The 24,185-nt window shown below is 37.5% G+C and overlaps 1 protein-coding gene across 2 annotated transcripts in view; it reads right to left on the bottom strand.

The window, feature by feature from the left end:
* Positions 1 to 18,376, bottom strand: part of LOC139114337 (coatomer subunit beta-like) — a 28,694-nt gene extending 10,318 nt beyond the window's left edge. Inside the window, exons 1-17 of one of the 2 annotated variants that reach the window (XM_070676007.1) lie at positions 18,229 to 18,376; positions 16,932 to 17,047; positions 15,500 to 15,729; positions 14,528 to 14,697; positions 13,781 to 13,895; positions 13,301 to 13,393; positions 12,709 to 12,846; positions 11,862 to 11,981; positions 10,783 to 10,890; positions 7,748 to 7,825; positions 7,484 to 7,552; positions 6,341 to 6,486; positions 2,971 to 3,119; positions 2,272 to 2,377; positions 1,481 to 1,601; positions 1,127 to 1,198; positions 72 to 227 (exon numbers count right to left, since the gene is read on the bottom strand). In XM_070676007.1, the coding sequence (XP_070532108.1) occupies positions 72 to 227; positions 1,127 to 1,198; positions 1,481 to 1,601; positions 2,272 to 2,377; positions 2,971 to 3,119; positions 6,341 to 6,486; positions 7,484 to 7,552; positions 7,748 to 7,825; positions 10,783 to 10,890; positions 11,862 to 11,981; positions 12,709 to 12,846; positions 13,301 to 13,393; positions 13,781 to 13,895; positions 14,528 to 14,697; positions 15,500 to 15,729; positions 16,932 to 17,022 (1,962 nt within the window). In that variant the 5' untranslated portion in view covers positions 17,023 to 17,047; positions 18,229 to 18,376. The remainder of the gene's footprint in view (positions 1 to 71; positions 228 to 1,126; positions 1,199 to 1,480; positions 1,602 to 2,271; positions 2,378 to 2,970; positions 3,120 to 6,340; positions 6,487 to 7,483; positions 7,553 to 7,747; positions 7,826 to 10,782; positions 10,891 to 11,861; positions 11,982 to 12,708; positions 12,847 to 13,300; positions 13,394 to 13,780; positions 13,896 to 14,527; positions 14,698 to 15,499; positions 15,730 to 16,931; positions 17,048 to 18,228) is intronic. The other variant, XM_070675997.1, reaches the window with a different exon arrangement.
* Positions 18,377 to 24,185: the final 5,809 nt, after the last annotated feature.

The raw sequence follows: 24,185 nt of genomic DNA, 5'->3' as shown, positions 1-24,185 counted from the left end.
TTTTTTGACATGTTTTACACAATCATTCCTGCACGGCACGGTAAGTTTTTTATCAATTGTCATGGTGATACCTTTTGTGTCTCTCGTTCCTCTTGCTGCTTGGCTTGTAGCATGGTTTGTAGAGATTCACGGCAGCCTTCGTTGAAAATCTGAACCATCAACGGTGATCTCTCTGACAACACTTTCAAACACAGTGCAATGCAGTCTAGATCATCATCATTGATATTCTGTGAAAGATGGAATGAAAAAAAGGCCATTAAGAGCCAACATGGTATTTATTATACTCAGGAGGTCAAGACAACTGAGTCATAAGTACAGTATCTGTCATTCCATGACCTGATCCGGAATTTTTTGTGGTATGGATCTACCAGTTTTGTTCAACACTCGGTAACAACTTACAACTTGAGCTGAATTGCCAACCAGTGTTCTCTCCAGCGCAAACCACTACTTTTTAATTTTAGTATTAACAAACACAATTGAAATTCATTAACATAACAATAAATAATATTGTTGTTAATGAGTCACTCTGTGGTCAGCAATTCCCAGGGAGAACACTGCCAATGTAACTTACTCTAAAGGTTGCATTTTTCTTGTCGCAAAATGTTGACATTCGAATACTACATACTCTTGTAACATAAGTAATACTCCTGACAGTCATACGATGTAAGGTCACGTACAGGTCATGAAAATGTCCCGTTTAGTAAATAAGTTGTGACATGTTAATAAAACTGGACAATCTTGCATCACTTGCATGCGTTCTATTGTCTCTGATGTTGAAAGCTTCTGTGATTAGGTCCAACAACTTTGTTTAATGTTCAGTATAATAATAATCTACAGGTACAAATTGAACTGAACTCTGACCCCTATCAACCTAAGTTTGAGCACTGACCTCTACAATAATAATAATAATTTTTTTATTGCCATATATATACGCTATTGCACATACAATGAAATACATCTTGGTTTGCGAAAACAAAAGGACAGACAGTGAGATAAAAAAAAAACAGGGACATACTCTTATTTTCATTTTAACCTATTCTACAGAAACAATATGTCGGCAAAGGGAAAAATTTTACTCCAGTAAGTCTTTGAAGCTGAAAATACATCGCAGAAACACAAATCTTACGTTTTTAGCCAGTCCTGATTTTCCAAGATGTAAGACAGACGCCATGATGAACATAGCTTCAGCTACAAACGACTGTGAAGAGAAATAGAAGATTACTGTCATCAGAGATCGCTGTCACGACTGAAACACGTTTTGAAATTATCAGATAACAAAAAATGTTGCAGAGAAAACTTTGTACTGTGTTAAATCTACCGTATGGGAGAAAATAAAATTTTTGATTTTTGAAAAACTACAATGGTGAAAATTTTTCTTATTCCAAGAGCTTTAAAATGAGCTCCCACAAGGGGTAGATCAAAAAAGAATCGTAACCAAGGCACACTCTACCTAAATTATTGAAAAACAAGGGCAACTTACATTTTGTTTCTTGGCATCTTTAGTAAGATGGATATATCTTAATGCTAACTTTGTAAGCGTTGTGGCTAGAGATGCACCGACAAAGAAATCTCCGTCGAGAAGGTACCCTCGCAGTGGTGGTCTGTCAGACAAATAAGACATGAATACGTGTCATAAATCCCATTTCCGTGAATCTGAAGTTTTTCAAAAATACTGGAAAATATTGGTGTACTGCATTCTTTCACAGATGTAAAAATGTGAGGCCATCTTTGAATGTGAAAAGATGAAAGAAAATCCAAGACTGGAACAAGCAAAGCCAAGACGGTAATATTGTGTGACTTTCAAAACTACAACTACTACTGTAATTTACCTGCATTGGAAACATCTTGAAACGTGGAAGTCACAGATTAATTATCTTACAATCTCACAGTAGCATATGCCTCAAAACTAAAAGTTTTAAACCTTTGAGCACTGCAATTTTTCCCACCAAAATTATAGTGTGCAACATTTTACCAATTTCGTGAATTTTTCTGTAATTTTTTGACAATTTTGGACGAAAAGAACATCACATTTTACAGGCTTCAGATTTTTATCAAAATTTTAGCAAAAATTAGAAAAAAATTGACTGGTGTATATTTTGATATAGGCAACAAAAATCGACTTTGGCGCTCAAAGGGTTAAACAGTGCCTACACTTTAGTTGAGTAAACTTTGACAATCAAGAATGAAAATCAGCAGTCACTGTGATTGGGTCAGGATTAGAGATACAAACTTGCATAATATTGCATTTTACTGAATTGTTCAATCCCTCACCTGTTATCATTGTCAGATTTCTTGGAACTTGAGATGAGAGCACTCTGGGTGGCGTAGGTACCCATCTCAGTGACTAGACGTTGACCGGTTGGTACTGCTTTGTCATCTGAAATGGTATGAACAAAGGATTACTCTATCCATTGAAAGAATATGGACCTGACTGATCTGAAAAGCTTCCCTCATTAAACACCCCATCTTATCCTGGAAACAGAAATCCATCTCCACCCTTTATCCATACCTATAATCTATACCACACATTCAAACCCACTTATACCCATAATCTACATTTCAGCCCATTTTTCTATCAATTCTACATGCTCAAACCTACTTTAACCATAATCCATGTTTCAATCCACTTTTTCATAGCCGTAACCCATACTACACACTCAAATCCATCTTCACCCATAATCCATGTTTCAACCCATTAATCCATACCCATTACCCACACTACACACTCAAACCCACTTTCACCCAAAATCAACATTTCAACCCATTTTTCCATAGCCGTAACCCACACCTATCCTTCAATCTATTTTATAGTCATAATCATACTCCAGTCTTCCCTTAATTTTCCATCCATGCCGTGACCCCATCACCCTACCCTACCAAACTGAACAATTTTCTGTCCAAAACCCATACGCCACACTCCACCCTTCATTCAACCCATATCCCATTTCTCACCCATCAACCCTAACTCACCCTCTTCAGCCTCTCCAGCAGCTTTTTTCAATTCCACATCCACAATGGGCAGGTCACCCAGTGCCATTCTGAGTTCATTGATCACACTCTGGATGTCTTCCGTTGTTGTACAATACTCCCCAAGAATCCACAGTGCTGCTCTGTGAATCCTGCAACATCACACATTGCATGGAAATCTTGATTTGTTCACAACAATGTACACGCACATGAATTTTCGTACATCATATAGACAACGTTTATTCTGTGACACTTGATTTCAAACTTATGTCCAACATTATCTGACTATTCACAATGTCATCAGGTGAAGTGTTCACTGAAACCATAAATAGCAAAACGGATTGTTTTCTGTACATTTAAACAACTCAGCTTATCAAGCCAAAATTTCATCAGAAAAGCACAGCACGTCAAATAGATACGATCTGTATAGTGGTAGCAACTCTAAATTTGTGTACTTTTTTGTCACTACATATGTTGTGTGCATATGTGTGTAATTTTTAATAACGCAAATAAATAACGATGAATCAAATTTTGGATACAAATGATGGTTTCTTAAAGGGAACCTTAAGTCCAGCGACATTGACCGTTTATCCCTTCCAAAATCACCCTTGAATAAAATGCAGCTCAAATTTGCAACATAATTGCACGCGCCGACGACTACGGAGCGACGAAAAGAGAAGTTGAAGTAGACGACATTTATGGAAATGAGCTCGGAATCCCATGGGCGTGAAAGGGCTCATGGGAGAAGCGTGCGTGACGTCATCGGTGATACACGAACGTGTGTGACCGCTTACCAAAGCATTCGAGTCTATGACTGCAGGAGTGCAGTTCTGCACGTTACGACTCTTTAATTCTCATCAGTAGCATAAAAATTATTAACGTTGTTCAGTTGAGTGCAAAAATCACTCAAGGAAGAACAAACGGAGTCAGCTTTTATCGTCGTCCCACAGAACAGCTTTTTCGAAGACAGTGGCTAAAGAAAGTCGGGCGAGTTTTAAAATCTCAAAAGATACAAAGTTATGTTCTACTTCTTTCAGGATGATTTTATAAGGGATTTCGGGATTCTGATACCGATACAAGACGATACTACACAATGCGGTTCGTATCTTGACATGCTGAGTCAGCCTACTATCGCCGGTTTTAACCAGATAAATATTAATATTGGCGATTTCGGGACTCTAAAATCCGAAGACGAAACTACACAAAGCGTCTCTCATCTCGACAGCCCGGATCTGCGAAATCACTCTTATATACACGATAAATATAGGCAATTTCGTTGCTATATCTGGTAATATTGATATTACAAGATACTGGAATGACTTCTTGCCTATTCTCGACCGCGGAGTGACGTCAGTAGGTGGAACGCATACGAGCGAGGTGAATGAGAGATCAGACGATACAGAAGAGAGAATGGTACAGAAATGTGTGGAAAAAAGCAGAACTAAAAGTTATGTCATTTATGTATATTGAAACTTTGAATATTTCTTTGGTGGTTGAAAATTCAAACTTCCAACGGCGCTGACGCAAAAATGGCGTAAGAATCTGCAAGTACCCGGATGGCCCGCGGTCGAGAATGATGTGTCTCGATCGGCACGCCGAGTCTGAGAAATTGGCGATATTATATTTACCCAATAAATATCAATTGCACCGGGACTCCTAGGCTAATATCGATATCGATACCAGACGATACTAGATTTACGTGCACTGTGTGGTGTCGGCACGCCGGGTCTGCGAAATCAAGAATATTTATCCGATAAATATCGGCGACTTTGGACATTAACTCTGATACTAGACGCTACTTTGTCAAAATGTGGGTAAATATTCGATGTATATCGGAGATTTCACCACGTGCCTAACAGTTCTGACCACCCGACCACCTCTGTCCGACTCTTAGTTATAGCATCCGTGGCCGATAGTCAAGAATAATGTATGTTTTACATTATTAGAATTATTCATGCACGAAATACATTTTTTACATGTAAAGGATTTTTTCCATTAAATTTCCACATGAACTTTCATACACTACAATCGGAACTTCGTCGAGAGGGCCGATCAGATATCACCGTGAGTTGGGGATTGCCTTGCACGAATAACATTCTTTACATATAATACATTTTTACTTGGCGATCGAGACCCGAACAGAGGACATATCGGACATCGTCGAGAGTTTTGGCTTGTCTTGTATGAAATGCATTCTTTACAACAATATAGACGATACTATTGTTTTAAATAGCGGGCAAAATATCCATTATATCGGAGATTTCATCACTTTGTAGATCTGAGTAAGCCCGACTTCGAAAAAAAGACGACGCTATACATTTGTCAAATTGCGAATAAATATTTTCCGATATATATTGAAGATTTCGCAACCTTAAAGATCTGGCTAAGCTCGACTTACGTATCATTCACGAACCAAAAATTAATTTTAAGCGACTGATAAAGAAAACTCTGTTTTAGAAACGTAATGCTGAAGGATCGCAGAGTCACTCAGTGTCAGGTCTCCCAATCCAGTTCGGGGTCTGTAGAAACACAGTGACTCCCTCCGCGGAATTACGAACGATGTGTGGAGATACTTTCCCATTATTACATATCTTGGTTCAAATTAGTATGGTTTGATTTCAGTGTGGGAAAAGTAATACTCGATGTCAGAAATATCGCTGTCCGAACTCTCCAGAGTCATCTTACGAACGCGCCAGATCATCTACGAACGCGCTAAACTGTTCACAGTACTCCTCCAGCTGCAAGCTACAATCGTCTGTATCGCCGATGACGTCACGCACGCTTCTCCCATGAGCCCTTTCGCGCCCATGGGATTCCGAGCTCATTTCCATAAATGTCGTCTACTTCAACTTCTCTTTTCGTCGCGCCGTAGTCGTCAGCGCGTGCAATTATGTTGCAAATTTGAGCTGCATTTTATTCAAGGGTGATTTTGGAAGGGATAAACGGTCAATGTCGCTGGACTTAGGTTTCCCTTTAATCAAATTATAAACATTAAATTGGGCATATTTTACATACACACTAGTTTTAACCCTTGAGTGCTGTAATTTTCCCATCAAAATTTCAGTGCAACATGTTACCAATTTTTATGAATTTTATGTAATCCTCATGACAACTTTGGACCAAATGGTCACCACTTTTCATAGGCTACAGGTTTTGATCAAAAGTTTGGATGGAAATGAAAAAAAAAATTGTCTGCATTACATTTTGTAAATGGGACAAAAAATTACCTTGGCACTCAAAGGGCTACCAAAGCTTAGTTTGTGACAAACTTCAGAATCACAAGTTTCATACTATAATCTTCTCTAATTTAATATCTCACTCTCAATATCTTCACTTTCCAAGGCGTTGAATAAAAGATATTCTGACCACTTACTTGACTGCTTTGATCTGTGGGAACACTTCCAACAATTTACCCAAGATAAGTGGTCGTAACTGTTCATAGCGTTGGATAGCTTCACGCACAAACACCAACACATCGGCAGCGGCTAGTTCATTCTTGTCGCTCAAGAATTCCATCAACTGTTGACAGGACAAATAAACGTAATTGTTTAACTTATATGAATTCCTGACACACTGATAAGGCATGAACTTTACCTTCACTCTTGAAGTTTTTTTGCAAAACTTTAAGGCGCTTGTCTTCAGGATGTTAGGATGACTAATGAACTGTTGATCATAGAATTTGAGACTTGCAAAAAGTAATTCCTTCAATTGGGAACACCTGCTTTGTATTCAGAGAATCATGAATTCAGTCACAATAGTCTGCACCATGACGTTGACTTCACAACAAGGTTTAATTTAAAGAGAGGGAGGGGAGGAGAGGGGAGGGTAGAACAGAAACAAGAACAGCACATTGTGTTTGACACACCCGTACATCTTGATATGTGATGAATGTGGAAGAGGATATGTGTATTCTGTACTTCACCTCAAATATCCCCCTCCTGGTTATACACCATGGGGTAGTTACAGCAATATTTGTATCAAATAAAAGTTCTTAACCATGGAAACAAAGCCTCTAAAGTTTGCAACAAAATATGTTTGTTTCAACTTTATCCTTTTCTTTCTTTTGGAGTTCATTGCAAGAATCAACAAAGGCCTATCCTTGGTAAAGGATTTAACATAAGGTTCCAAAACAACTTTTTGACAACCAGGGTTTGGCCTGAACCCATTCTGTCTGTAGTGAATATGGATCTAGGGACAGGGAATTTGAACAGTTTGAACAGCTTAAAAGTTATACGAAAGAACAGAAAAGTACACAGCAAATTAACCCTTTGAGTGCTGCAATTTGTTCTACAAAATGATAGAGCAACATTCTACAAATTTTGTGAATTTTTCTGAATTTTTTTTTTACAATTTTGGACCAAATGGACATCACATTTCATCCGCTTCAGATTTTCATCAAAATTTTTGCAAAAATTAGAAAAAAGTTGACTGGTATATATTTTAAATGGGCGACAAAAATTGACTTTAGCGCTCAAAGGGTTAACCATGCTGATATCACCATAGAAACCTGACTTACCACTGGAATTATTGTGGCTGCAACATCAGGGAATTTAACACTGCAAGAGTGCAACGTCCTGACCAACAACTGTTAAAAAAAATATGAAAGCAATAAATGCAGTGGTTTTTGAGTAGATGCAGTGAATAGACAGTCAGACATACATACAGACGTTGTAATACTATGCCATTAAAACACTAATTGTTCAACTTAATGACAAAAAGAATTTTACACAAAGTGTTTGAAAAAGTATTTGTATTGATATATTTATCAATTAATTCTGACCTGTCTATATTTTCCAGTGTCTTCATGTTCACCAGTGTTGTGGGTTTTACTGACTTCTTTCTTCAGATACAATACCATCTGAAAGAAAATAGCGCCAATGGCACTTGATCACAACTGGCACATCGTGAAACTACTCATAATTAATGAGGTACAATATGTGGCGTCATGCGGTGTCCCATCATACCATATATGAAGGGTGTAGCACTTGTGGTTACTGAGTTATGGACAAATATGTATATTTGAGGTCAAAGGTCACCGAGGTCACGGGAGATTTTGTCAAAATATTTGATATATCTGCGTGAACGGAGGGACGAATGGATGGACGAACGGACACAATGACCTGGACACCATGACCCAATCTATAAGGCCCTGGACTTCATCCATGGGGACTAAAAACTGTGTCACTGAATCCTTTTTGCAATATGAATATGATGAGAAACTAAATTTTTATTTTACTTGGCCTTATACATGGGATTCTATGAACAGCTGACTTATACATGGTAGTCTATGGTGGTGTAAACTAAAAAGTCCTCTAACATGGCCAAACTTAATCACATTGTGAAACAAATCGACGTGCATCTGTATAGGGTAGGGTAGTATCCTTGTGCAAAGTTTGAAAGAAATTGACCAGGGCATGTCTGAGATATCTGCGTGAACAGACGGACGGATGCACACACGGATGCAGGCACGCACACACGGACATGACCAAACCTATAAGTCCCCCCCGGACGGTGTCCGTGGGGACTAATTAGACAGACCATGAAGACAATGAGCAACATATAGCTGAAAGACTATTTTTCACATTGCGATTTTAAGCCCATTTTTATGAGAAAAGGGACATGTATATGTATATGGAGAAAAAAGCAGAAGACATATTTGTAAATTGTTTGTTAAGTGACAATCATATATTATGCATCTCTTGAAATTTTGTGGTTATAAGGTATAACAGTAGTGTAAGAATAATGAGGTTAGAATAAGTTAGTAAAGCTAAGTTGATAGTAATTCAGATTACAAAATTATACACTAAGCTGAGGAAATCTGAATGAAATAAATGTTGAAAAGTAGCAAAGTCATGGTCATCTTTTGTCTAATACCTTGTGTAAGTTCATGAACTTTACATAAATCTTGCTATAGATTTGTTGCTAATGGGCAATAACTGTGTTTCAGATAATTTGAGAGCAATCCATCCATGACAGGTTTAAATTGTAATATACTTCTATTTAAAGGATAGAAACTTCTCAAATAATTTTTTCCCTGTAATTTCGTGTGAGAACACATGGACATGCTTAGGACTCTATGCTGGTGCTACCTTGATAACTAACCTACAACTTGTAACGGCATTGTCTAACCTGTTCACCCCAATTTCCTGTAGACAGGTCCACACTCACCATTGATAACAATGGGTTTGGGCCATACCATGGTAGTGAAAGACTGTAACATGTGAGGTTGTGGATACTTAATCTCAGGAATGTCAAAGTCTGTATATTGACTCAAGGATGTTTACATAACAAATGCTTAGGGTCATCTCAAAAGTGAGAATCTAAACTATGAAATATTTTTTTTTTTATTGCTTTTGATACCCAAAAGAGCATAGAAATCTCTTATACTTTGAATCAGCCATCCTGCATATTTCTAACATTCATCACAACCTCATTTCTGTTCCACAACTCATAAAACAGTCCACAATGCAGGATTGGTGTACATTCCAAAACTACATATATGAAAGACCCCTAAAATCAATTAGTTAAAAAGGGGGGTTAGAAATTTCCCAAAACTATATAACCTCCGCTCCGTTTGGCTCCATTTTTCCGAATTGGAACCTTGGAACCAGTCTATGTATCGGTACCAAATATCAACGCAGTCTGTTCAGCAGTTTTTGACTTTTTGTCGTTTACGGAAATGGACGACATCAAACACCGGTTGAAACCACCTCTATATCACAACTTCCAGTTGTGATAAAAATCAAACAATACATTTCCCGTCAAATTTTCAGCTGCAATCCTCCGAGCAGAATATATTGGTATGCATTTATGCAAAGCCTGTTCGTATTGTTGAAATATGCAATGCAACACTGAGATTCATTATCAATGGAGAAAATCCATGCCACTACATATAACATTTTCTTACACTATCAACATACTTATCCAATTCCTGATAAGATGAGAGTGTTACAAAATCCAACACAGTTTCAAATAATTTTTATTCACATCAGTTTCCACAGTATGGATTATCTACTATGTTGATTCATATTGAATGTCAAGTTTCTACTCATTATTTCTCAAAAACTCTAACCTGGTCAAGTTTAAACAACAAACGGTGGTATTTTACTGCAGTATTTACTATCATAATGCAAAAATAACCAGGCATATGCATTGAGCAGATGACTTATCAACCCTTTGACTGCTGTGATTTTTCCAACTCAAATTTTAGAGCTACATTTTAGCAATTTTTATAAATTCTTCTGTAATCCTAATGACAATTTTGGACCAAATGGTCATATCTTATCAAAGTCTACAGTTTTTGATCAAAATTTTTTGAAAAATCTGAAAAAAATATTTGGACCTGAAAAAAATTACTTGGATATATTTTATAATGCGACAACTTGACTTAAAGCACTCAAAGCGTTACATAAAATGGAACTTTTGTAAGATAGTTTAGATATTAAAATCTACTGAAAATTGGGCATACTTTATACTTGATTTTACTGAATTGTATACTTCAATCCAACTGTCAAATATGTAATAGTCATTTTTCTCTTTAACTTAGGGTGTGTCTTGGAGGACAGATATTAACGTTATTTTCCCCATAGAATTAATACAGGAATGCCAGCCATTTTGAATTTCAAGTGTCAGTAAATATTGGGTTATTTGTTTCTCTAGAATCAAGTTGTGCATCAAATTCTTGATTTGGATTGGGAATTGTCTGAAGATTTCTTATGGAAAGTTTTGGCAAAAGTTTAAATCCTTCCATTTGAGACGTGTACTTCCTTAATGATCACTGATAATATGTGGATTGTACTGAATGATTATACAAACCTCTTCTATGTTTCTAGATGACACCAGTTCCAACGCCAACTGTAAGGTCTTTTTCCTCACTTCCAAATCTGGAGCAGACAGCACACGTAGTATGTCCATCACAAGATCCTGCACAACAGTATACAAAAACACTTGTTTTATTTCAGTGAAATCAAAAACGATTAGCACTGAAATTGTCCTCAAATTGAATTTTTACATCAATTTCATAACTGACATACACAGAGGAAAGAAATGCACTTATTTCTTCTTACTATTTAACCCAACGACAATAAGCTTCACTTACAAAAGTCACATGAATTTTGTCTCTTAATTTGGTTAGATATGGTACACACTAACACACAAAATATCAATATATCTCTGTATTTGGTGTTATGGTAAAATTTTTCACATACATACAAATCCATTTGAGGGTTCAAAGAACAGCAAATCCTGGTATGCATTGACCATTTGGGAGTTGTATATGAAATGAAGGTTTGCAACTAATGATGTAATCAAACAATTGAAGTTCATTTAATGAACTTGATAGCTCCAATAGTGCAGGACTATTTCCCTTCTTTTGTCTAAAGAGCAATTTCCAAGCACAAAGCCTGCTGTAAATTAATGTTGGCATCAATATTTTTGTTTTCACACAATATCATCAAATTAACTCTCACTGGCTTTAAACACACCTACTTATCAATATGAGCTATGTCAGCGTTGATATCTCCACTGAAAGCTTACCTGGGAGTCACATGTAAACCTCGGCAAATTCAAATTTGCACTTTAACTGACATTTTTTGTGATATTTCAATGAGTGGACTTAAAATATCAATATTTATGACATATAATGCAGCATATTGGCAGCCACATCCTGGGCGATACCTACGAAATTATTGTTGCGTTCATATCTAACCATACATTAGGTTTACAAGTGTGATACCACAAGCAGTCACATATCTTGTAATAACTAGAACAATGCAATACAGCATCAGTTTGAGAATTCAATAATGAAAATATTGTAATAAGTCACAGTTATTGGGCCTTTAAATTTCACTTTATTACATTTTACCCAAGACCCTTCCAGGTGTGTGCGTACTCACCTGCAAGACTCTCTCGTGGGCTGGCACATCTCTCAATCCAATCAAACGATCTAGTACAATCAACTTGACATTGTTGTCGCTCTCCTTCAAGATTAATTCAATGTAGCACACTGCTGCAGCCTGTTTATTCAAATAGTTTGGAAAGAGAGAGAAGTATTAGTCGATAATTCATTGGAATCGTAAGTTATACCTTTATATATGTACACTTAAAAAAGTGTATAAAGTTCATCAATAATCACTTTACCAATTTCAGATCCCCATGAATAGAGAAACGAGATTATTTCATTGGAGTCAGGTTAATTTATTCGAGAATTAATTATTTCGACAACTGAACGGACATTAATATAGAACAACAGAGCGGATCATTTGAAACTTTCAGTAGAAGCACAGAAATACATGGAGGAAAAATTTTTGTTACAAGCAGTCAGGTGGTAAATGTTACAATTATTAACCAATCATTCACTGGGATTCCTCTTTGTATGCAAATGCAGCCATATCAACCGACTATAAGCACGTTACCGTGTTTTACCGGCAAGTTACCATGGTAACAGCGTTCAAATGATTTACCAAATAAATGACATGGAGCAACTCTGTCTAGACTGATAACTGAACAGTATATTACACTTGATCTACAATGTAGCTGTTTTTAGTAACAATTACAGCTGAAAATTAGAGGATGTTTTCTCAGCTAAAAAATGTGTCACTCAAAAACAGAGTTGTGGCACCGAATTGAACCCACTGTAAATACTGAGCCACATATTTCCATTGAAAGCAAACCACTGTTGAAAACTTCTATCAGTTTTATTCACAATCATTTCCCCGCTACGTTACATTTCACAAGCCATACCTTAACAGCAGTTGGAGCACTAGACAGCGTGACCAAGGTACCAGCAGCTTCATATCTCACGGCTGGACTTGATGAATTCAACAGGTTGTAGATACAACGGATAAACCGGGCCCTCTCTGATGGATTAGCATGACACACCTATCGAAAGACAATATATGATGACATTGGCCAATGGGCTCAGAAATCTTGATCATGTGAGTATTTTCAAAATGATTCTGACATAAGTCTTTTTCCTCTGAAGAAATAATCAGATAGTTAGGTCAACAGAAATTTAAAACTCACATGAAAGCTTTAAGGTTCCCCTGGCTATGCAAATCTACTCATAAGAAGGGGGTTAGCAAAAACAATTGTATTTACCCATGTTCTCTAACCTTCTTGCAAAAATATAGTCAATATTGACTTGCATTAGAATATATTGTCTCAAAAGAGTTGACTTTGAAACAAGAAATGTTCAATATGGCATGCAGTGAACTGTCAAAAAGAACTGTACGAAAGAACAGGCGAAAGACAGTACGAAAGTTTTAATGTAAGAAAGTTAAGTCTAAGACTTGTATTTACCATATGTCAATAACGTAAGTCACTAAAAACGTACCTTATAGATCAGTTCAACAATTACCAACTGCAGAATATCATTGAATGTGTGTACTTGATCAATACACGTACTGAGATAGTCCAATGCACGTTCCTAGGGGAAAAAATATGCATAACAAAATTAGACTAGATAGACGTAGATGTTTTTGATTTTTTCTGTCTTTATCAGCGTCCATATACAACATCAATGCTGAGGTAAGCATATTGCAGTTTTCAGTGGCTATGAAAAATATCATAATCAACATCCTGACATAATTTTCGGTGATATCAGTGGAAAGATCACAAATTTGTTTATTCTGTGACCTTTGGTATAATCCTACTATTTCTACAGCAAAAGTGTTTAACCTTTATACCAACATGGTATGGCCCAAACCCATCATTATCAAGGGTGATTGTGGACCTGTTCATAGGGCACTGAGGATTAACAGTACACCTTTGACATATTGGCATAATCTTTCCTCCTCAAAATGCATCAACATACCTGATCAGCATGAATCAACATCATAAATGCGTTTCTTTTGCAAGATGCATCTTGTTCCTGTTCCAAGAAATTGTGGATCAGCTCCGGAGCATCAGGAATGAGAAAGTCAAAGTTCCTGTGTAAAAGCAGGAAAATGCATCAGCTGACATTTTTTTAACCTTTTCACCAGCATGGTTTGGTCCATACCAATTGTAGTCAATGGTGATTGTGGACTGGTTTACAGGGAATTGGGGGTAAACAGGTTCAGAAGAATTGTATGTGTGTTTACGTTTTCTTGGGGATACCTCAACATCTATCAATGTCATCTATGTGTCAGTATGCACACAAAAGTACTGTATATGGCAATTGGAATGTTAAAAAGTTATGTCATGCAGACTTGAGTACACTGAAGTGCACTGATTGGTTTTCCAGTCTTGTCAAATGATGAAACAAAGCTACAATGAATCAGTTTTGCCAGGCCGTAAAATTGTTCTTCATGAATGTACCTATACACAACATTTCACAACATATTGATGTCTGAAATGACAAAGTTAAAGAATTCAAAATTTGAAAGAGAGACTTCAGACACTGACAAACCAATCTCTTTTGAATTCCCTTTGAAACAAAAAACTTTACATATTACCAGGTAAAAGTGTAGATTTGAGTCAAGGAAATTTCATGGAATTCTTAAATTAATTATAAAACTTGTATAATCTTACAAGTTAACAAACGTTCAACAGGAAGCATTGAAAGCACAGTTAGACTTACTTGAAAATGGTGAAAATGGCCAGTACAGCATTTCTTCTGACATAGCTGTGACGATGTTCTAAGCATGCTCTGATGGCAGGCATCAGTGGTTCCAGTAGTTCTGGCTCCTTCAGTTTGCACAAGAATCTCAGAGTGGATCCGCGGATGAACTCGTTAGGATGTTGTAGATCCTAGACAAGGCACAAAAAACATTGTACTCCAAAATCAAATCTCTTAATGCAATAATTAACCAAGCACTAGATTTATCTTAAACAGGAAGGTGATGCTTGATTGAGTCTCGATTGACTTAGAAAAAAAAAGTTTTGACAAAATTATAAGTATACAGCTTTTACGTAACTGTTCTAAGAAAGCTATCTATGTTGGCGCTGTTTGTGAACACATAAACTCAGTTATTCCGCCAGGATGATAATACTGGTAGATCAAGTCACAGTAAAACATTTAGGGAAGCAGGAAGAGATTATGTTGTTGTATTCAAACTTAATTACAGTTGACACACAGGTATATTAGGCACACCAAGTCAGGTCATTACAAAGAAACTTGCCTGAGAACTTTGTTATTTGACCTGGCATTTACCTAAACAAGAGTCTGTTTTATTGTCTGAAGACTGATAAGAAATCCACCAAACTCAGCAGGCAGCTCCCACTGAATAAACTGATATGCTTATACTGGAACAAAGTATTTTTCAGCTTTTACCCAGTTCATGGGAGAGTTGTGAAAGGGGGGATAAAATATTGAAGAGTGTAAAACATGATTTGTTGTCAAATACCAAAGAAAAGACAGGACACAAAATGACTATTACATATCATGTTTTACACTCTACAATATTTTATTCCCTTTTCAAAACTTTCCCATCAACAGGGTACTAGTATCACTCTAGTAAAATGTTCTGCGAATACTCTTTAATATCACACAGTCTAAATAATTTTTTATAGATGATACATACAAATAAACACTGTTATTTGAATGTCTTACCTTCCTGTATGCATCACACACCAAAATCATTTCCTGCAGAAGTTTACCATCTGGGTGTGTCTTGGGGACAATTTCCCAGAATATCAGTAGTAATTTCTTGATGGTGTGATCTTGCAAGGGTAAGACAAATCTTATAATTGTCATCAGCAGGGACGGCATCTTCTCACCGTTCAATATCATGTAGATCACTTTCTTCAGTGTCTCTGTCTTTGTGCGAACATCTCCACGCTCTGTTAAACAAGATATCAGATATTTACATCAATAAATTAAACTCTCATACTATGTATGATTTGGTATAAACATAAGTTTTGCAGTTTCAAAATACTTATACTTTTCATTTTCAACCACTAAATCCAAAAATTAAGGGATTTTCTGACCGCCACTGTTTACAGTACAGATTGGAAATTGTTACAAAAATACTTTACTGACAGGACTTTGAAACAGATTCCACCAATGTGCGATCCAGTGTATGACATTTCAGGCAGCCAATTTTTCTGCTAGATTATACTGGAGTAGCACGCTCAATTCGTAGGTAAAATTCCTACATTAGAGAGGTTCGGCTACACGTTTTACGTGAACGTGAACGCGTAGAATCCACGTTGGCGTTGGCGTACACGTTCGCGTGCAAAAGTCCGTTTGGCTACGCATTACGCCAACCGTTCTTTTGGCACGCGCAAGAAATGATTCGGCCCGGCTTGGGTCCGCGTATAGTCTGTTTCCGCATCACAGGGATAGCTCAATGGTTTGCCCGTATGCCGCAAATCGACGAAGAAATTGCACATAAAAATAACGAAAATACATGAATATCTTTGAGGATGTCACTATCATATATCCAACTAACAACTGCATGAATGATTCACAGTTTTTACCATGTTTTGATACCTAAAGATGAGAATAAATTTACACGTTTACAAATTACGTGAAAACAGCTGTCTCCACGTAAATACGCGACGCCGGCTCCGTGTACGTGAAGAACGTACGCACAAGTCGATGACATCATCGCAGAAATTCGTGACGTTACGCGTTCACGTTCACGTAAAACGTGTAGCCGAACCTCTCTATTATCATGTTATCAAAAGTTGGTTTACATCAAATTTTCAAGCAGAATGAAAATCAGATTTCAGAGCACACAACTGGATTCCTCAACAGCAAAAGGGTTGGCCACTTGAGTTCCATGTTTAATGCATTAAAAATTTTGTTCAAAATAACTGGCGGGTGCAATTTAGACATCAAAAATAACCACCAGTTTCAGACTATCACTGGACGCTGCACGGATCACTTACTCAATCAAATGAAACTTGTTGAATGTGAGTTTTGTCTGTCGGTTTATCAAAAACTGGGATGACTTTCGGTGTACTGCAGTTTTTGAATAGCTAAAGGAAAAGGTTGAAAACTGAGACTTCAAAAACGAAGACAATGTGACTTGGCTTACCTAGATCTTGCTTCAGTTGGATCTCTGTCGGTGGTTCTGCATCAGTCGGTGCATTGATCAGAGTATAGCAGGCATTCTCTGCAGCTGTCATCTTTGCAGGCTGCAATTGGTGAAAGCTAAAAACCCATCAGTAAATAAAAGTGAATTGAACATTAGAAGGCCATTGAAAACATAGATAAACATGGTTTTTATGGACTAAAGCTGCTACAACATATCAAGCCAAGTGCATGCACATATTACATGTATGTATGGTTTTGGTTCAATACCGCTTTTTACTGACTTGGTAGATTGGTAAGTGATACTATCTGGCACGAAAGGACTTCATACAAAGTGGTGGAAGCTTGTTCAGTGATTTTACTGGAGACCCATACTTCTACAATTAGACTGAGTTATAAAGTTTACAGGACGTACGCCTCACCATAGATTGGAAGCAAGAACATTTGGATATTGGAGTGCAAAATTTCAGAGCTTTTCCAGGTGAGCCATATGAATATACATAATACCTGTACAATCATTTACTTCGTGACTTCAATGAACATTTCATGTTTATGAACCAATAGCATTCACTGTGTACTCATGAATTTGAATTGAGATATTCAAAAAGTCACAAAATCACAGGGCTGTGAGGCTGGTACAACTTTTGGCAAACAAACAGAAATCTGTGATTTATTGATAAAATATCTTTGTTCCAGTGTTGCAAATTGCACAGCAGATACTAACTCAAAGTGAGGGCCATTGTAAATATTGTCTGGCCGTAGGTAGTGAAAGCTGGCACATTCTATAAGTATAAGTATATATAAAGTATGATATATCCATGGTGGTAGAAGCTTCTAGAAGCGAGATGGTCTATCCCGCAGTGGAAATAGAACGTGCTCTTCTACCTCAATGATCCTGCATAACAGTTCGTAATAATAACTAACTATAAAGGAGCCTGGAGGTCGGGGAGCCTCGAGGAGGGAAGGGGAGGGCGTAAGCGGTAAGGAAGTCCTTTCGCTATACTGTATCCGAATGACGTCCAAAATGGCTACTAGTGGCATCAGATCTATGTTTCTCACACCACATATGCCATTAGATCATTGAATAAGTAACAGATCTATTACTACCTCTACGATCGTCAAACAGTATATCGATGAACTGTGTGTAATGGTGGACACGCCGCAGCGATGACATGGCGGCTGCCATGTTCTGATCTAAACTCTTTCCTTTGAATTTAACAAGTCTCCATATACCGTGTCAACTAGAGAAAGACACTGTAAAGCTTGTGTCCAAACCTAAGTACACTGGAAGTATCACCAACCTTCTAGAACTCGGAATCTTCCTGTGAGTATCGACAAATTTGGCAGTCCGTCTGCTTACAGTGAGTGGCTTCCCCGGCCGGAAGAAGCAAAACTTGACGTGGCGAAGTCCCGAACGGTCTCGTGAAATATCGCTGACCTTCTCATAGAGTTAACGTGATCACATGGTTTTAAAAACGAGAAGAACGTTTCAGGGGTCAAAGGTAACTGTGGCATCAGTGACTGGGGAGAACCATTTCATTTGGGGCAGAGTAGCACGCCACCTGTGAGGGACGCGGCTTCGCTGTCTGGTCTAGCTTGTGGTTCGATAAAGACAAAGGCCATGTACAGCAGGTGCCTCCAACGAAGCTGTTCGTGCAAAGAGGTGTTCGTTCGCAGTTTTTTTTTTAAACTTATCAGCTGGCGGGGAGAAAAGGTAATTTTTTACAGTGGGCAGGGAAGAAATTTCCGTTTTTACAATGAAGGGGAGAAAAATTCTGGCAGTGGGTAGGTCAAGGGCTAGAACAGGAAGTGGTTGATAGGACTCCAGGAAAGATTAAGCGCCTGGCTTGGAGGGGAGCAATGTCCAAATGTTGAAATGATAAGTTTAACAGTCCGGCAGCTTTACTGAACATGGATGTATAATACATGAATAAAATGAAGTTGCTGGAAATCGACTGCATAAGGTAAACGACCATGTTTTATCATTCTGCATGCATCTTCACATAATATCATACGAACTTCTAACATTGATAAAGTGAAGACGTATTTTGTCTGCAGTGTTTAGTGGTCGCTACTTCACGGGATAATTTGCATTGTTGTTAAAAGAAAATATCCTTTCCCCAAATATACGATTCCCTTTGATGATTTGACTTCTTCGTGAGATGAACGCTTTCAGCGACGGTATTGTTACACATTAATCGAAGAAGCTACCATATTGATCGCAAAGAGGGTAGGCCATTCTGTGTAAATACTAAAATTTATTTCGACATTAGAAGACAATGGATCCAGATACCAAGCAGTGGCCGACTACATACCTCGGCTGTCACAGCACTATGTAAATAGCAAGCAATGTTAACGACGCCAAGAAACTTTGAAACACAAGTTGGAAAGATGGAAAGGCCAACTATGTATGCAAAAAGTTAACTTCACACACTGTCCTTAAGTATAAGGATGTACTCACCCCTTCGCAACTGTGTTTCGTCACGATTCGCAACAATGAACCAGCGTCAACGTTGTGACCCGAGGTATCAGTTATTCAGCAATGATGAAATCATACAATCTTTTTGATATTTCAATCTGCCGAGGATGCAGAGTAAATTTTGTATTTAAGCACACTTTATCTAGGATGACTCAGCAAAAGGATTCAGAAAATATACTTATATAGATATGTCTTCTCGCATCGCAGGCACCCATCGCCAGCCTTCTTTTAAGGGATACAATCGTCGGAACTGCGCTCAAATGGGACCCATATGACCAATGTAAACACTGTATCTAAAGTACGACGGTGATTGATGGAAGTTAAAACACGTCTATCATAATCTACATTGTATAATTTAAATGTTGCAGCTATGATGATGAGGTGCATCTAGATATCGTCACGAAATACATTTTCTGTAAACAAGAAACTCGCACAGGCGCAGTTCCGACGACTGTTCCCCTTTAACATTCAAACATACGCACTTTATCATTACGCTCACACGTCAGTCACCAATATCAATGTCAGTCATTGGTACCGCAATAGCTCATGTGATCGAATGCATGAGCCAAAAACCGTAGTCAAAGCTATACATTACTATTTGTCCAAGTCATCTGTGCCCCACCCACATTATTTAGTGAATTTTCCCTTGCTATGCAAATGAGCAAAAGTGAGTTAAAATAAGTTAAAATATTACTTTTACGCTCAATTAGGCAACCCACATCCTCCAAAACTTAATCAGATCTAGTTTAACCCTTAACATTCTGAGATTCTGAAGATACCAAATTACGTGACATTTGATGAAGAAGTTTTAGAGATATCGAAGACACAAAGTCCATGAAACAGACATTCAGAATATTTACTTGCATGGAACGAACGACTTGTTGATTTTCTTGCCATGATATTGGTTCCCAGTAGGATTGACGGCCGGTAGGGAGGATTTTGATTGACAGTGAGGTAATATCCACGGTATGCCAACCACATTACCGGGTTCACGTGACCCGGTCAGCATGGCAGTCTTGTCGAATTTTAAGAATCTGTATTGCGTGGAAAATGCGTTATGTGAAGAGCATGAAAGGGTAGGAAAGGAACGTAGAGATGTTGAAAATAAAAGTAGGCTTTTTTCGCGCCAGTTACATCGACATGAGCACAGCAAAGCATGTGCATCTTGTTCACCGACGTCAGACAAACAAGTTTGAGTATTGGCAAATGGGCGTGTATCGTTTAAGGAAAATATCATTAATATCATAATTCAGAAATTAATATAATTAATAGAATCACTTTGTATTCCATTGATGTTGTGCTTCCTTACAATATTTTAACGTCACTACACAGGTATAGATCACTTGACACAGCCGTCTACGGTGTATCCAAAATATGTAGTATAGGTGTGTATGTGTGTACAAAGGGCTTATGTACTATATAATTGGCATCGCCAACTGTGTCGTGTGATCCACATTCAGTGATCTTTTAAGTACAGGTCTTGAAGAGGGGAAAGGAACCTCAACTCAGATTAAATGTTATAATTATTCAATATAAATATTCATACTTTATAACTATGATATCAATAACTCACTTCTTAGACTATACAAGCTTAATTGACGTGTGTAACGAATGAAAGTCGCGTATCTCCGTGTTATATGAACGGAAAAAAAAAATTTAGAGTGTCGCAGTGAAAGTGCACAACACCAGAACGATGGTGTGAGTGGATGAATACTAGGCAGGAGTTTCCCGCCCTCTGCTGTGTACTGCACTGGATCAGGGTGCGAGGGTCACTCTGGCAACATATCTTTGGGATATTACAATAAATTGTTAGTTTTGCGTCCACTCAAAATGAGAAAAGGTACGCGTCTAAGCGGCTGAAAAACACAAAAAATTAACACAATGTAATTTGATTGCAGCAAATAAAAAAATTGTAACAAAATATTTAGTTCAGAAAAGCTAAGCGGGTATGTCCTTAGATTTCCTATTCAGACACTGTGTGTTTTTTTCATGAAAACCTTAAAAACCTAAGCGGGTGGGGATGAAAAACAAAGAACTTAATTACTTTGGCCTAATATGTTGGGCCAGAGGAGGCAATGAACTATTAAATTAGGTCATCAACTCTGGAGGGAGACGGTGACCATGACAACATCAATTTCACATGAAAACTCTATTCTAAATGTAGGATCTGTTTTGTCTGAGCCGTGTTGTCGCGGGAAATTGTAGTATGCAAAAGAGGATATTTCTGTTCGCGTGTTTGAGGCAGCACAATAAACAGGGGAAGGCTGGTGCGATTGGGAGAGAGTCACCATTTTCATGCAACAGTATTTTATTCATTAATCAGGGGACACAATTTTTTGTGCAAAAATACGGAAATATAACAATATAACACTGCGCTGAAATGTGAATGTACTAAAGCAAATTGTGTAATATCTGCGATAGTGTCTAGATAGGGTGTTGTAGTTTTGATTTTGAATTGTCATTCTCGGTAACCGTTCTAGTTTTGAATTGTTAACGTTGTCCTCGGTTTGTTACTTGTTTTGTGTAGATGAGAAATACGACTGTTTGCGTCTTAAAAGTACGTTTTGAGTTTAAACGATAATTTTCAATGGCTGCCCCGTTGTGTGAGCCGGATACCTAACCGCTATCACTAGACACCTTTGTACGTCTCTTGGTGCTATCACGAAAATACTCACCCGGGGGGGGGGGGGGGGTTTAATCACCATGACTGAATTGTACTTGTAATAGACTACTAGGGAAATATTGATGCCATCAATTTCTCATCCATTAATTCTTTATATGATAAACTGACAGCATTTGCCTTGTCGATCAACACATACATACCACACAACCAGTGGTTAACTGATTTCATTTTTTGTTTTTCACTTTCATCAAAATTATCCCACTTTGCTTCAGTGCCAGATATAAAAAAAAAAACTTTCTCTGACTTCTTCAAGTTAAACTTTTAGTTCACAGAGTGTCTGTCACTTAAAAAAACATTCACTCTTTGGACAAAACTGTCTATATCATTGCTTTCTGTAGTCGAGGTAGAGAATGAAATTTTTCAAGAGTAACATGGAGATAATTATCTGCACTACTCTTTAAAGTTGAAAGCCTAAAGACTGAGATTATCTCTCTGGGAATGAATTTGCAAACGAACATAGCCTAAAAACTTGTACGAGCTCCATCACATGTGTAATGTGTTAGGTTCCCCATGCTCTAAACCTGATAATTCTGATTTTGGCGACTTACTTGCCAGTCTACCTACATCAATATTCAATGGATTCCTAAGAACAACCTTTCCACAGTCACATTTTTACCTTAAGGTAGTATGCGCCTCGAAAGTGAAAGACTTAAACTTTTGCACAAACTTTCCTTGAGGAATCTTTCAACCATTCTCTTTCAAAACCAATAATAAAAATCGGGGGTGCCCGCACAAATTTTGGTACCAGAGAAATAAATGACTCAAAATTTACCGATATATAAATTCAAAATGGCCGCCATCCCTGTGCTAACTCTATGGAAAAAAAAATAAAATTTTCGAATTTCGAAACACTAAGCAGGTGAAAGTTTTTTCACACCAAGAGCTTTAAAATGAACCCCCACAAGTGGTATATCATAAAAGAATTGTAAAAGTTTGAGAGTCCAAATATCTGTCTCTGAGGCGCATTCTACCTTAACGGTCGTCACTGTACAACTGCTTCATGCTATCATTTACCTGCCACCATAGAAAGCAATCACGTGTTTATCTTTCGATAGGTTAGACGTGTTTTCTCCCGACTTTAATTTATAATTTTCCGAACAGTGTATGGCCTACCTAGTTGTTTTATCCGATTTGCCACAATTTCAATATTCAGGCGCCTTTCTCTTCCTTTGATTCTTTCTTTTCTGTAGATTGATTTACCTTCTCATGTACAGCATTCAGGGTTTTTGATTTACACCGAAGCACTTGCCTCTTCATATATTCGAATCATATAATATTAAGTTAGCTTATGTCTGTTCTTGAACTTTCCGTTGCCTGGCTTCAGTTTCCTGAATTGTTCCCTCGGTTTACCTTTAGAATATTTAGGTGTCAGAGTTGACCACTTTAGTTTCCGAGTAATTATGTCACCAAGATTCTCTCTGTACTTGTTTTTTAATCTCTTCATTTTAATTAACTCTCTTTAACATTACGAAATTCTCTTCAGTCTTCCGCAGTTCTTAATCGTTTGATCCAGACAAGAATCTTTCTCACCAGCATTAGTCAAATTACTTATTAGTATGCCTATTGTATATATACATATGTATGTATGTATGTATGTATGTATGTATGTAACCATCAACCGTGAGAACCATTTGATCTTTAAAGTCAGAGGTTGTGAACTTTTAATAACAACAAGTGTAAAGTTGCACTTTGAATCGCACATGCAATTGCTTCATTTCGTTTGGTTTTCGCCATATTAAACTATCAAATAATTCCAGACACCAGATGCAGAAATATGAGCCAATCTTTAGCACATACGTTTCTTCCACGCACTGGTTTCACTTCCAGCCATGGTAAGAAAATCAGTTGAACTTGAAGTCGTTTTAGTCTTCTGGACAGGAAGGAATACACTGTAAACACAAATATTTTTGCGAGAATAATTCACTATTTTGTCGGATACGATCATTTTGTCATGATTCATCGTGTTTTCAGTTTTTCTACAGTACAAGTGAACTCACTCCCTTTTTCCCTTCATGCTGAGCAGCGTAAATTCGATATCCTTGTAGCATTCTTAGAAACTGCACTCCCTGTACATTAAATCACATGTAAACTCAACA

Source organism: Ptychodera flava, chromosome 2 (assembly GCF_041260155.1).
Source record: "Ptychodera flava strain L36383 chromosome 2, AS_Pfla_20210202, whole genome shotgun sequence".
In the NCBI taxonomy this organism is placed as follows: Eukaryota; Metazoa; Hemichordata; class Enteropneusta; family Ptychoderidae; genus Ptychodera; species Ptychodera flava.
Note: the sequence above shows the minus strand (reverse complement) of the source record. Positions and strands in the feature narration are given on the sequence as shown.